Genomic DNA, 14,266 nt, shown 5'->3' with positions numbered 1-14,266 from the left:
AAGAAACCAACATATGGGGGTGTCAGCACCATGAAACAGGAAAAGAGAAATTTAAAAACAAATGCTCTGTGAAAAACAGAACAACATGGAAAAAAGTAAGTTAAATGCATACCTTATATTTAACATTCACTCAACAAATACTTTTTGAGCCCAACACCATACTGAGCACTGAAAGTAATGTAAAATATCTAAACATGTAAAATAATAAACAACAAAGTCCTTGGCTTTAAAGGAGTGTCCATCAGAGGAAAATGTAAATAAACTGAGAAGTTGAATTAATCCTTTTCGTACTTAAAAAAAAAAAAAGGTTTAAAACAGAGAGAGAGAGAAATGCATACTTTATCAGACCCGCTCTGAGAATATAAGTTTAAAGTCTGGAAACCACAGAAGAATCTCATTGCCGACTCATCACTTCCCTGCCCCAAATTTCCGAGTTTCTAATATCACAGAATTTTAAAAAGGCAATGAAAAGTGACAAAAAGACAAATCCTTTCCCCATGTTAAAAAAAGGTTGATTTCCTACTGTTCGGCTGCAGGAGTCCTTTACATATTCTGGATATAAAGTGTTTGGGAGATAATGTGTTTTGCAACTCTTTTCCCCCTAGTCTGTGGCCTGCCTTTTTCATTTACTTCAGAGTATCTTTTGAGAAGCAAAAATACTTAACTTTGATGAAATCCACTTTGTCAACTTCTTTTCTTTCATGTCATAAGAAAGAGGTGCGCGTGCGTGCGTGTGTGTGTGTACTGTCTCCTAAGAAAGTTTCCTAACTCAACATCACCAAAAGAGAGGGGAAGGTGGTAGAAGATTTGAACACTTTACCAAAGATCTACCAGTGGCAAATATTCGCATGAAAACACACTGAACATCACCAGACAAGAGAGAAAAGCGAATTAAAAACTACAGAGAGCGATCACTACACAGCTAGGACAAGTGCTGAGATGATAATACTGGCCGTAAGAACTTTCGATGCGGACATGAAGCAACTGGAACAGCTGGTGCAAAACAAGATGGTGTAGCTGTTCTGGAAAACACTCTGGCAGTTTCTTAAAAGGCTGAGCAGATGTTTACCACATGACTAGAGGCAATACCACTCCTGGGTACTGACCCAAGAGAACACAGACACGAATCCACACAAAGATCTACACATGAATGCTTACAGGAGCTTGAGCCGTAAGAGCCCCAGATCGTAAGCAACACTAATTTCTATCACCTGGTGACCAGATAAACTGTGGCGCTAAAATGAAATAATTGTCCCTAAAATGAAATAATTCTAGGCAATAAGCAGTAATGAACTATTAATAATCACAACATGGATGAAAACTGAATGCATTAGGCTAAATAAAAAAGAAAAAAAAAAAAGCAAGAAGTAACATTACTATAACATTCCGAAAATGGCAAAACCCTAAGGACAGAAATCAGAACTGCAGTTGCCAAGGACTGTGGGTAATTGTGTCCGGCAGGGGGCGGGGGAGGGGCAAGGGAGGGTTCAACTACAACAGGACACAAGGAACTTTCTGGTGTAATGGAAACGGTCTCTCTTAACTGTTACTGTGCTTATATAATAGTGTACATTTGTCAAAATTCATCAAGGATAAATCTCTTTATTAATTATGCCTCAATAAACCTGCATTAAAGTAAAAAAAAAGGATCAGCACAACTAACGTACAAGAAAATATTTAACAAATAATGAGTACAGGACATGGATCACGCTGCTTCTAATGGTCAGCTTTCCAGGCTATGCGACGCCCCCCCCCCCCCGTCTTTCTCCCTGTCCTGCTGGGTCCCCCGTAAGCATTCCATGCACTGCAAACTCCTCCCCTCATACTAGCCTATTCTTACCCCTCGCCGGCATTGCTCCAAACCACACATCTTAAACCCACCCCCTCCAGATTACACTCAGGTCAGGACACACGCCTCGCCATTCCTCTCCCTTCCAGGTGCCCTGGCCCACAGGTACTTTTCTTAAGATATGCTGTTGCTTCTGCTGAAAGCCGTTCCTCCTCTCTCCATCAAACCACTACTCAGGCTTTCAAGCGCAAGTCCAGGACGGTGTCACCCTCAGTGTGCCCACAGGACTTTGTCCCTCCGCACATTTATCCATGATTATGGGTGGCTCTCTTCAGATTTCATGGTTTTTGGGGAAAGGACGTTTTATTCAGCTCTGTGTCTCTAGCAAACACTTCCTGTTCCAGGCACAGAGGTGTGCTCAATGCTCATTCTAGTCTATTCTAGTCTATTCATTCTATTCTATCATTCACTCTATTCTATTAGCAAGTGAATGAAATAAAAATTAAAATAATAATAATAATAAAGCTAAAAATTAACAAGTCGGGAAATGACAGATGCTGGCGAGGATGCAGAGAAAGGGGAACCCTCCTACACTGTTGGTGGGCATGCAAGCTGGTGTGGCCACTCTGGAAAACAGCATGGAGGTTCCTCAAAAAGTTGAAAACAGAGCTACCCTTCGACCCAGCAATCGCACTACTGGGTATTTACCCTAAAGATACAAATGTAGTGACCCCAAGGGGCACATGAACCCAAATGTTTATAGCAGCAATGTCCACAATAGCCAAACTATGGAAAGAACCTAGATGCCCATCAAAAGATGAATGGATCAAGAAGATGTGGTATATATACACAATGGAACACTACGCAGCCATCAACAGAAATGAAATCTTGCCATTTACAACAACATGGATGAAACTAGAGGGTATCATGCTTAGCGAAATAAGTCAATTGGAGAAAGACAACTATCATATGATCTCCCTGATAGGAGCAAGTGGAGATGCAACATGAGGGATTTGGGGGTAGGAAAAGAATAAATGAAACAAGATGGGATCGGGAGGAAGACAAACCATAAGAGACTCTTAATGTCACAAAACAAACTGAGGGTGGCGGGGGGCGGGGCAGGGAGAGGGTGGTTGGGTTATGGACATTGGGGAGCGAATGTGCTATGGTGAGTGCTGTGAAGTGTGTAAACCTGGCGATTCACAGACCTGTACCCCTGGGGATAATAATACATTATATGTTTATAAAAAAAATTTAATTATAAAAATAATAATAATAATAAAGCTAATACAGAGAGAGCACTTATTACCTGCCAGGCACCATGCTAGCCATGTGACATGTATTAACTGATTTAACCCTTACAAAACTCGGAGTTAGGTTCTATTACTATCGCTCATCCAAAAAGGAAGAAACTGAGGCAGAGAGAGGTTAAGTGACTCGTATAAGGCCACACAGCTAATACATCGTGCCTCAGGGATATGAACCTATGCAGTCTAGTTCCTGAATCCATGCTCTTAACTACTACGATACACTACTTTCTACTCTATTTTATACTTGAATAACTGAAGAATGTGTACACATACAGGTTAAATTAGAAAAGACCACAAAAGAACTAACAACGTTATCTACGAAGGTACAAACATCAGTGGGCTTTTAAATTTACATGTCATTCTGTTAAGATAGTGCCTTTTTGACAATTACAGGTTAAAAAAAAAAAAAGGTAATATAACAAAATGGCATATGGGAAGCCATGAAGTAGAGACAAACAAAACATATTTCTCAAGCTTTGCCCTCAATATCAAAGGATTACTGCAACATTGTTTCTCTTCATGAATTCATTTGCCTTTTACAATATATAACAGAAATCTTCTCAAATATAGCCTCTTGCAAATGCTACTTTCTTTATACACATAATTTCCAAAATTAAAGTGTCCCCATTTGAAATATCCGCCATGCTGCTTGACTTTTCACCATTAGGGCAGCCTGCCTAAGATGTCCAAACCACTGTAAATCAACCTGGTTGATAGTCCCTGAGGTAAGCAGACACCTGTGGTAAGCATCACTGTTCAGCTCTCCCAAGAAAGCTGTGCACCTGCCTGCAGGGCTCACAGCTGGCAAATCAGGAAGTTCTCTCATTTACAAATTTTTTGACATTAAGGTATATATTCTGCTGTGAACTGCATGTTTTCAAATGTTGTAACCTGTGTATTAATTCCGTTTATTTAGGATTTCTAGAGTATACAATCACAAAGATGAGCCTAATGAATCAAAAAGATCAAGTTCAAATGTTGTCCTTGTTTAGTAATTAGCACAGAAAATCAACATAAAATGTACAATTTAGTAAGCATGCTTTCCTAAACAGAGTATAAACCAACCTTCCTTAAATGTCACACGTATTAATGATGACTCCTACAATAATGGAGAAATAACACTACCTTACAAAGAACTGAAGCAAGTAAATATTGTCTCACCCCCCTATCCCCAACACCACATCTAACTGATAGACACGAAGTATATTCTCTCAAAATATACCTCACTCAACCTTCAGAGGAGATTCCCAACTACCCAATCTTCCTCTGGTCTTAGGGACCCATCCCACCACATTCTCTAGGACAAGGGATGTTCTAGGCTTAAAACAGGTATAATAAGAACTGGAATGTAATCTCTGTGAGGACAGGGCTCTTGGATGATCTGATATACTGGCATGTTTCCTTTCCGGCACCTAGCAGCTACCACCTAACAGGTCTTCAGAAAGTTCTTATTAAGGGGGAAAGGACTGGCAGCCCAGGGATGTGAAGTCAGGCTTTCTGAGTCCCGAAGTCTACTCTTCTTTTTTTCTACCAGACTTTAACAGAGAGCATCATGCTTTCTGGTTGACTCATCTAAAAGAAATTTTCCTGCCAATAAAGCTGAAGAGAAGGAAAGGAACATTGGAAAGTAGAGTCACAAGATCTTGGACCCACCTACAGCTAGACACAGAGTAACCAAGGTAAACAAATAACAGCAATGACTTTAAAAAAATGTCACTGCATGAAAACTCTTTCCAAGTGGGATGGTTAACCATAACTATTTGCCCCAAGAGACATGAAATTTTTCACTGTGAGCTAAAATGTTTCAAGATCCTGAAAAAAATTAAAAAGGTCCTGATTCTATATGAGTTACCTATAAATATATGTATTCTGGATATTAGATAAAATTTCATTTAATCAGTCTAGGAAAGAAGTTTTGGTTGCAAAAAGAAGTTTTGAAGACAGGGTGTTGTTAAATCTTTTCTCCTTCTTCTCCCAATGTAAAAGAATTCGTCATTTTTGTGCTCCAGAATGGGGAAAGTGTAAAGGTTACTACCACCAAAGCCAGTTCTTCTGGACCCAGAGGCGGGTAGGTTTTGGTATTCTGTTATTTTCTTTTCATTCACCACCACACAAATAATATTAATTATAAGTAGATAATACCAGGAGACAGTAGGAGAGATGATAATAAAATGCCCAGGGGTCTGACAACTGACCGCTGTGTGCCCTCACTACACTGCTCTCTCTCATTATGAAAACAAATTAGATGTCCCATTTCTAAAGGCTGATACTGATGGAAATTCACATTACAATAGTAGTATTATCCTGCTTAATTATTAAGAATCTTCTTTTTAAAACACTTACACCATGAGTACCTGCAAACATGGAGACAATATGTCTTTTTAACTCAGGTGTGCACTAAGTAGCTTCTCAGCCACTAATCCCCACCTTTTTATTTCAGCCACTTGGTCAAAAGAATCCACACAGCCTCCCTGTACTGTGGGGTGACATGTTCAAATCCTGGCAGATGGCAAAAGCACAGAATGCAGTTACATGGGTTCTTTCTTCCACCTCTATTAAAGTCCTGTGGCACACTTATTCTGTGAGGGGTATTTTGTGAGGGAGTAACAGTTTTCACTCCATCTATTAAAAAAACCTGCAGTACAACCCCTAAAACTAGTTTCCTAGATCAATGAATTTAAACATCACTGTATTTCTTTTCACACTTCACAACTTTTTTCTTTGTCTAAATCAATATAATGCATTTCTTTATTTCAGTTAAACTCACTGTATTTCAGAAGGTTTCTGTTTTTGTAGCAATTCTAACAATTATCTTCAGAAACAGGTCTTTTTAGATACCAGTCATAGATGCATTTGGTATCCTACTGCAGATTTTTAAATTTCAGGTTCTGTGGACATAACTTTTAAATATAAAGAGTCAGTAATGATAAATGTTATATAGCTGCCACAGAAACAATTGCTCTACAAAATGATGATTACAAAGAATAATCCTATATTTTAATAATAATACTAACTGCTCATATATAATTAGATTACAAATCAAACACTGTTACAAACAGTGTGATTTCGCTTTTGGAAACTTTTCACAACATACTGATTTGAAATTAAAATAAAAAGCCATTTATGGGGGGAACCTGGCTGGCTCAGCTACAAGAGCATATGACTCTTGGTCTCAGGGTTGTGAATTCAAGCCCAATATTGGGTGTAGTGATTACATTAAAAAACAAACAAAAAACACCACAATGGGAAAAAAAGGCTGCAGGGAATCAGCGAAGTTATAATTACCATGTTTCAGTGATGGAACTATGAATATTCTTTCTATTTCCATTTTTAAATATGTGAGCTTAAATTATTTCTGTAATTATAAAGAAGCAAAATACATACATCTAAAGAATTTTAGTGGTAATTAAGTGAGATTCAATGACAGAACAAAAAGGGTGCTAGACCAAATGGGGCGGGGGCTGTTATTTGCCAAAGCCACAGTTTCATACCATCACTGAAAATCGTCTTCCCCATCAGCAGCACAGGGCACGCTCCCTTAGAATCTCCCCTACATTCTAACATACACTGAGCTCTTCACTGCACACAGTGGAGCTCAGGAAACTGTTACAATAACGTACACAGAGAAGAGGCTTTGCCAGACTAAAGAAATTATCCTATTCCAGTAACTGAACTCCTAGAGTTGAAATTTAAGATGAATCCTATGCTTCTGCCATATTCCATCCTCAAACAGAATTCTAACGAGTTTCCTGTTTCCCTAATACGGCAGGACTATGTTTATGGAGAAAGTTGGGTCTCATATGAGCGGATAACTCAGGAGTCCATATTCATGTCATTCCTTAAACCAAGAGAAATCAAAAAGTAAACAGACAAATGTGAAAACAAACTAAACTTCTCAAACATTCAGGTTCTGTTTAACATGAGAATGTTTGTTCAAAGATTATTAAATTTGCTATTGGGGCAAGGATTTGACAGCAGAAAACAAGGTCATTACGCTGAGAATACAGTATTAAAAGCTGTCGATGGCGGGGGACCTGGCTGGCTCAGTCAGTAGAGTGTAGGACTCCTGATCTCAGGGTTGTAAGTTTAAGCCCCACGCTGGATACAGACACTACTTTAAAAAAAAAAAAAAAAAAATCTTAAAAAAAAGTTGTCAACATGGGGCGCCTGGGTGGCTCAGTGGGTTAAGCCGCTGCCTTCCGCTCAGGTCATGATCTCAGAGTCCTGGGATCGAGTCCCGCATCGGGCTCTCTGCTCAGCGGAGAGCCTGCTTCCCTCTCTCTCTCTCTCTGGCTGCCTCTCCGTCTACTTGTGATTTCTCTCTGTCAATTAATAAATAAAATCTTTAAAAAAAAAAAAAAAAGTTGTCAACAGTACTGTTGTATATCAAATAAGGAAAAACCCAATAAATCTTATTCCAGATGCCAATTATTCATATTACTTTTCTATGAGTGTACTCTATCATTAAGATTTGTTTTTTTGTTTTTTGTTTTTTAATTAACAAAGTCTTTTTTTAAAAGAGGATTCCTGGGACACCTGAGTGGCTCAGTCAGTTAAGCTTCTGCCTTTGGCTGAGGACATGATCTCAGGGTCCTGGGATCAAGTCCCACATCCGGCTCCCTGCTCAGCCAGGAGACTGCTTCTTCTCCCTCTCCTGCTCCTCCTGCTTGTGTTCCCTCTCTCTCTGTGTCAAAAAATTACTAACATCTTTTCTAAAAAATAAAATAAAATATAATATATTTTATATATATATATATATATATCTTTTCTAAAAAATAAAATAAATGAGGATTCCTGAGCGTCCTGAGCACAGCCCTAGAAGAATGGCGGAAAGGAGGAAGTGCCACCACGCGGCCAACAGTGACTGAATGCCAACGACTTTTGAGCATTTTGTGAATAAGACCAGTAACAGGCAGCAAGTCTCCTGACTTCATGAGGCCAAGAGCAGGAAGATTCTTTCCTTCAGTCAGTCACCGAACACTGAGTGCCTACTGGATGCGTGGCATCATGGGAAAGGTTGGAGAAACTTGGACAGCTTAAAAAAGACTGAAAAGTGGTCACTGTGAAGATAGTGATGTAAGCAGAAAGGTGGCCTTTATCATAAAATTAGGTAAGTGAATGTAAAATCATAATGCTGTGAGCTGCGGAGAGGGCAGATGACCGGTAAGCACAGTGGGTACAGGGAACCGTGGCACAGGAGGACAGGAAGACGCGTGGAGTGGTCAGAGGGCGACCCGGGGGATGAATGTAAGGGAAGGGGCACGTTCCCCAAACAGGCATCTGTGTAGTGGGGAGATGATAAGGAGTTCGGTGGGATGGGAAAATTACAACCGTATGGCAAGAAATGTGCTGGACAGGCAGACAAAGGCTGGGTATCAGGAAGGGACTTAAATTCCGTATGGCTTTTTATTGCGTTTGGTATTTTTTTTTCTTAAGGAGAGAATCAAGAATATAATTTTGTGGGCGCCTGGGTGGCTCAGTTGGTTGAGGGACTGCCTTGGGCTCAGATCATGGTCCCAAGGTCCTGGGATCAAGTCCCGCATAAAGTCCCTCCATGGGTACTCTGCTCCCTCTGACCTTCTCCCCTTTCATGCTCTCTCTCACTGTCTCGCAAATAAATAAATAAATAAATAAATAAAATCTTTTTTTAAAAAAAAAGAATATATTTTTGTGCCAAGGTGAAAAAGTTACAGAGACATGACGAAATTTTAGCAGCAACGGGGCCAGTATGTTGAGGAGAGATCATAGGAAGTGTAACATAGCCTGTAAGCAACACAGAAAGAGCACATCAAATGTGGACTTAGGATGTGTTTCGACAGCCCAAAATGTTCTTTTGTCCCCTTGGGGTTCGAGCTTACCCCTATGATGCTCAGTCCTTTAAGGTAGTCCTGCCGAGGCTGGGCTTGAGGAACACATCCAGCTAGCACTATCTTCTTGTTCTCCTCTTGAGCTTTTCTGAAAGATTGAAGAGAAAACAGTGTGATTCTTTTGCTCACAAGTATACCCTTGGAAACTGATGTTAGTGCATACAAGTTGTCCAAATCCTAAGAAGACCTTCCATCATGAAACTGGATTTTCTTACAACTGCACAAAGAAAACATATTATAAGACCCCTGCACTATGCCTCTACTGGTCATACCACCAGAGAATACAACGGCCATCCAACCTGATCATGTCTTTTGTTATCAGCCCATTACAAAACCAAAGAACTTTCTCAAGGACGTAAGTCATGCTTAAAAGCTACTTTCTATTGAAGGACATCTTAGCTCCTTCCACAGTTTGGCTATGGAGGATAAAGAAGATGTGGTTCATGCATACAGGAGAATATTACCCAACCGTCAGAGCAAATGCCCACCATTTGCATCGACATGGATGGAACTGGAGGGTATTATGCTGAGTGAAACAAGTCAGGCAGAGAAAGACAATTATCACAGGGTTTCACTCATATGTGGAAGATAAGGAATAACGTGGAGGACCACAGGGGAAGGGAGGGAAACTGAGTGAGAAGAAATCAGAGAGGGAGACAGACCATGAGAGACTCTGGACTCCAGGAAACAAACTCAGGGTTACAGAAGGAAGGAAGTGGGGGGATGGGGTAGCCGGGTGATTGGCATTAAGGAGGGCACGTGTGGTGATGAGCACCGGGTGTTATACACAACGAATGAATCACTGACCACTACGTCAGAAGCTAATGAGGTCCTATACGTTGGCTAACTGAACATAACTTTTTAAAAAGCCACTTTCTAGACAGACAAGTTACCCATTCAAATAAGTTATTTTAAATAGTAATGAAAATGTACCTAAAACTCATTCTATGACTTCCCAGTGCTTTGACGAACATAAAAGTAAATATATACTTTTAAACACTGAACAGAAGTTTAAAAAAATAGAAGGTATAATATCCCCTCTATGCTGGGAATTCACACAACTCCCCAGTTGTGCTCCCCAGAGACTTATGCTTAAGCTCATAGGGTGCTTATGCTGACTTTCAGCCCAGCCCTCACATGTGCAAGCATGATGTGTAACTGGACCTGTGTTCGGTACTTACACATAAAGTGCTTCACATGCTTTACAAATACATCTTGTATCCTTCTTTTCCCATCTTTACCTACAGATCATTCTCATCCTTTTTACCCATTACAATGTGGATATGCTATAGTTTGATGATTCTTGTTCTCATAGGCATTTAGGTTGTTTATAATCTTTCACATTACAAATGATTTTACAACGAGCATGCATGTACACACATATATGTACACCTACACACATACATGTATGTATATACATACATGTGTACATATATATGTGGATGGATGGATATCTTTGAATATTTGAGAGAGTGTTTCTGGATTACGGAAAATTCGATGTGAAATCTATGCTAAGATGTCTAATTATTTCTCTAGCATAAATGCTAAGAAGTAGAAATGCCGATCCAAAGGTGTACCGGGCTGGTTATTTAGCACATCTTTACTTAGGAGGGGTTGGGATATATTTTAGGCATTACTCATTCATCACGCATACATGTATACAGCAAACACTGACCGTGTGCTATTACACAGAGGTCAACCAAGAAGGGCTGGTATCTTTTTCTAGAAACTGTTCACATCCTTTGCCCAGTTTAAAATGAAATTCTGAAGTCTTCCATTCTTTTTCAAGTATGTGGGCTTGGGGGTACAGTGCTTTGCTTCCTTTGTTTGTTTCTCTGGATGCTCGGTTCTAGGCTTTAGGCACCATACTGTGTTGCTGGCCCCACCGGCCATCTTTATCTTTCTAAAACCAACTGAAGTTAAGGGTATCAGCAGCCCAGTTTCGGGACATGTAACTCTTAGGACATACCACCATGAAGTGAAAAGTTTCTACCCCTGGCACGCTCTTGTTTTTTTCAACCTTTTCAAGAGTACAAGCTCAGAACTGGAGGCCAAAAAAAAAAAAAAAAAAAAACCCTAGGATTAACAGAACTAGCTATTTGTGATCAACAGCCACATCAAAACCTTCTGGAAAGTATGCAGAGAGCAATTAAACAGTAAATAGAGAATAAAACATTATTTTAATATCATCTGTGTTTCATTTCAAAACTTATTAGAAAGCTTTGGTATGATTCTTCCATTTGGAATCAGGGGGGAAAAAAGAAACTTGTTAATGGAATAAAAAAAAAAAAATCTGAGTTTGATAGATTGCTTTACACATCCAAGAGAATTACTGCCTGGCTCTACCACCTGGTTTTACTTTTTTATCTGTGCCCTGCACATCACTACACACAAACAGCTTTCCTCTGGTAAACGTGAAACACCTTATCAAACAACAACAGATTTTTTCCATTTACAGTAACAATCTATATGAGGAAGTAACATCTGGTTTCCTCAAGACTTTTAACTGTAACACCTAGAATCAGAGCAAACATCCAAGGGAGTCTCTAAGGTCACCAAGAGTTACATGCAAATTAAAAGGCCTCCTTCCAATAATGTGACTCAATTAATTATTGAGCACATCGAAGACATGATGTTGAGAGCTGAAGGGAACACAGTAAGGAAGAAGATACACACTCTGTGTTCTACAAGCTCATGGTTTATAATGGATGAGATGTAAAAGAACATCAACAACACAGCAGCAAATACAATGCCCCTCGTGACAGAAAGCTGCACAGGCGACATACACATCATGGACAAGAAAGGAATACGCAGACAGAAAAAGACAGTACGAGGATCCCAAATAAACTCCTGCAGCAGTAGGAGAATGTGGGACAGATGGCAGAGAAAGCACCAGGCAGCTGTTCCAGCATGGACAAAGACAAGAAGGTAACAAGTAGGAGGAAAGTATTATACTGCAGAATTCCTATTTTAGGGAGACTAGTAAAGCTTCTATTATGGAAGGAGACTTAAGAAAGAGACTGGAGAGTTTCTGCTTAAGTTGGGAAGTTAATGGGCAATGGGGAAGTGTCTGGTGGCAGCGTGGACACAGAGTGGAACCAAACTTTAAGACACTGCTGGCAAGATACGAAAGGAAACACAAGGGGGAAAGAAACAAAGAGATGAGGAAATTCAAAGAATGCTCTAGGCAGGGATGTGGTGACTGAAGGCATGTGGAAGATCCAAAAAAGGAAAGATTAAAGGAAAGGAAATTAGTTCTCTTGCTAGAATATACCTGAGGAAAACCCCAAGGAAGAATCAAAAGTCTAAAAGGCATGAGCAAACGTCTTCTATAAAGAGCTACATGGTAAATAGTTTAGGTTTTGCTACTCACAGGTCCTCTATTGGAAAAATCTTAACTCTGCCACCTTAATGCAAAACAAACCATACATAATGTGTGTGTGTGTGTGTGTGTGTGTGTGTGTGTTCCAATGAAGCTTCATTTACAAAAATAGACAGCAGGTCAGATTTGGCTCAAAGAAGCAGCTGGCTGAGTTCTGAGATAAAAGGCAACAAATTCACAAAGGCCACACTAAATCCAAGATTCCACTACTGCCCATTCAGTTTCTGGAAATTCAAGTCACCAGCAAGAAACGAAGCTGGGGGAGATTTTCACAACGTATTCTAACGTGACCGTTGAAACAGTGGATAGAACAGACACTAAAGGTGTGGAGGGAATCTGACTGTGTACAAAACGTTAAGGCTCTTTAGAGATGTAGAAACACTTCCACAAAATAAAAATATTAGTGTGGAAAACGAAAAGGAGATAATATCACCACTGACAACCGTACTTCAACAACAGCAGCAATCATGGCTAACACTTAAAAGGCACTTCGTCAAGTTAACCATTACACTGTTAGCTGTATTTGAAAACAGTGCAGCCTATACATGTGACGATCCAGGGAAAATCTTCTCATGACATTATAAACACTAAATCAGGTCATAAGACAGTCCAAGGCTGATTTTAAGGGAGTAAGCAGAACACCAGAAAATTAAGAGGGAAAGTTCAAAACAGAGATGCTTGCATAAGGAGTTTAGTTAGAATTCTAGTTCATGCTCTTACAGAATTTGGATGTAAAATGCTAGGGTAGACCAGAACTATAATCAAAGCAAAAATCATAGCCCCGTTATGGAATATTAATGTCACACTTTATATATGACCAAATAAAGTAGTAAAAGTTTCAACACAATTTCTCTGAGTCCTCTTGTTCTAAATATTCCCTTTTTACATCCTATTTTTTTTGTTCGGTGAGCTTTGTTCAGGTTAATAAAAGCCTGTAAAACAATTTCTTTAGAAACGAACCCAACACATTTTTAAAAGCTTTTATCCTTCAAAATATGAATGTTGGTAACAAAAATACCTCAAGAAACTTTAAAGTAGCATGAATTTCTGGGTCCTCATTTTAAATAGCTCTGAAATGTTAATTAAAACAAAAGTTACATGTAAAGTTAATTCAATATAATCATTCTTATTTTCTTGAAATACACTTCTAAATTAGAGACATACCATTGACTAGAGCACTAACTTGAGTGATGCGGAAAACAAAGAAATCTTTTCCTCTTTTCTGCCAACTACTAAATACAAAAAATAATTTGTACAGAATATTAAAATTCACAAAAGTATAGAAAATAAATGTGGCATAATATCATTTGCTTTATTTCATAAAAGAGAAAGTTGAGGAGCACCTGGGTGGCTCAGTTGGTTCAGCATCTGCCTTCGGCTCAGGTCATGATTTCAGGGTCCTGGGATCGAGTACCACGTAGGACTCCCTGCTGGAGGGATGGGAGAAGGTCTGTTCCTCCCTCTCCCTCTGATCCTCCCCATCCCACTTATACTCTCTCTTTCTGCCTCTCTCTCGCGTGCACGCGCTCTCAAATAAATAAAATCTTAAAAAAAGAGAGACAGAAAATTGTGATTCAAGAAGATAGTGAATCTTAGGGCCACACTTTGAGTTAGTACTGGAGCTGGGATGGGTGCCCAATATTCTCTGTTCCTTGAAGATCAGATCTCAGGACAGAAACTTGGGTTTTGATCATGTGATGAATATTAGAGCAAACAATTTCTTGCTTGATAAATATTAGAGCAAGCAATTTCTTGATTGAACCACAAAGAAACTTACAGGATTATAAGAAATCAAACGTCTTCAAAGTAGAAACACAATATTTGTTTTCCTGAGTTTTGTGCACCATCTAATAGCAGAGTAATAAACTCCTGTATACATCAAGGAAAAAAACAGTTCTCTACAAGCAGGGGGTTGGGA

General features: G+C 39.4%; 1 protein-coding gene across 4 annotated transcripts in view; it reads right to left on the bottom strand.

Annotated features, from left to right (window-relative positions):
- CDKAL1 (CDK5 regulatory subunit associated protein 1 like 1) overlaps positions 1-14,266 on the bottom strand; it is a 647,814-nt gene that overhangs the window by 457,959 nt on the left and 175,589 nt on the right. For all 4 annotated transcript variants that reach the window (XM_013060790.2, XM_045085085.1, XM_004761260.3 and 1 more), the window contains one exon: positions 8,958-9,054. In XM_013060790.2, the coding sequence (XP_012916244.1) occupies positions 8,958-9,054 (97 nt within the window). The remainder of the gene's footprint in view (positions 1-8,957; positions 9,055-14,266) is intronic.

The sequence above is a fragment of the Mustela putorius genome, unplaced genomic scaffold, assembly GCF_011764305.1.
Source record: "Mustela putorius furo isolate JIRA1106 unplaced genomic scaffold, ASM1176430v1.1 tig00000831_pilon_pilon_pilon, whole genome shotgun sequence".
Taxonomy (NCBI): Eukaryota; Metazoa; Chordata; class Mammalia; order Carnivora; family Mustelidae; genus Mustela; species Mustela putorius.
This window is presented reverse-complemented; position numbering and strand designations above follow the sequence as displayed.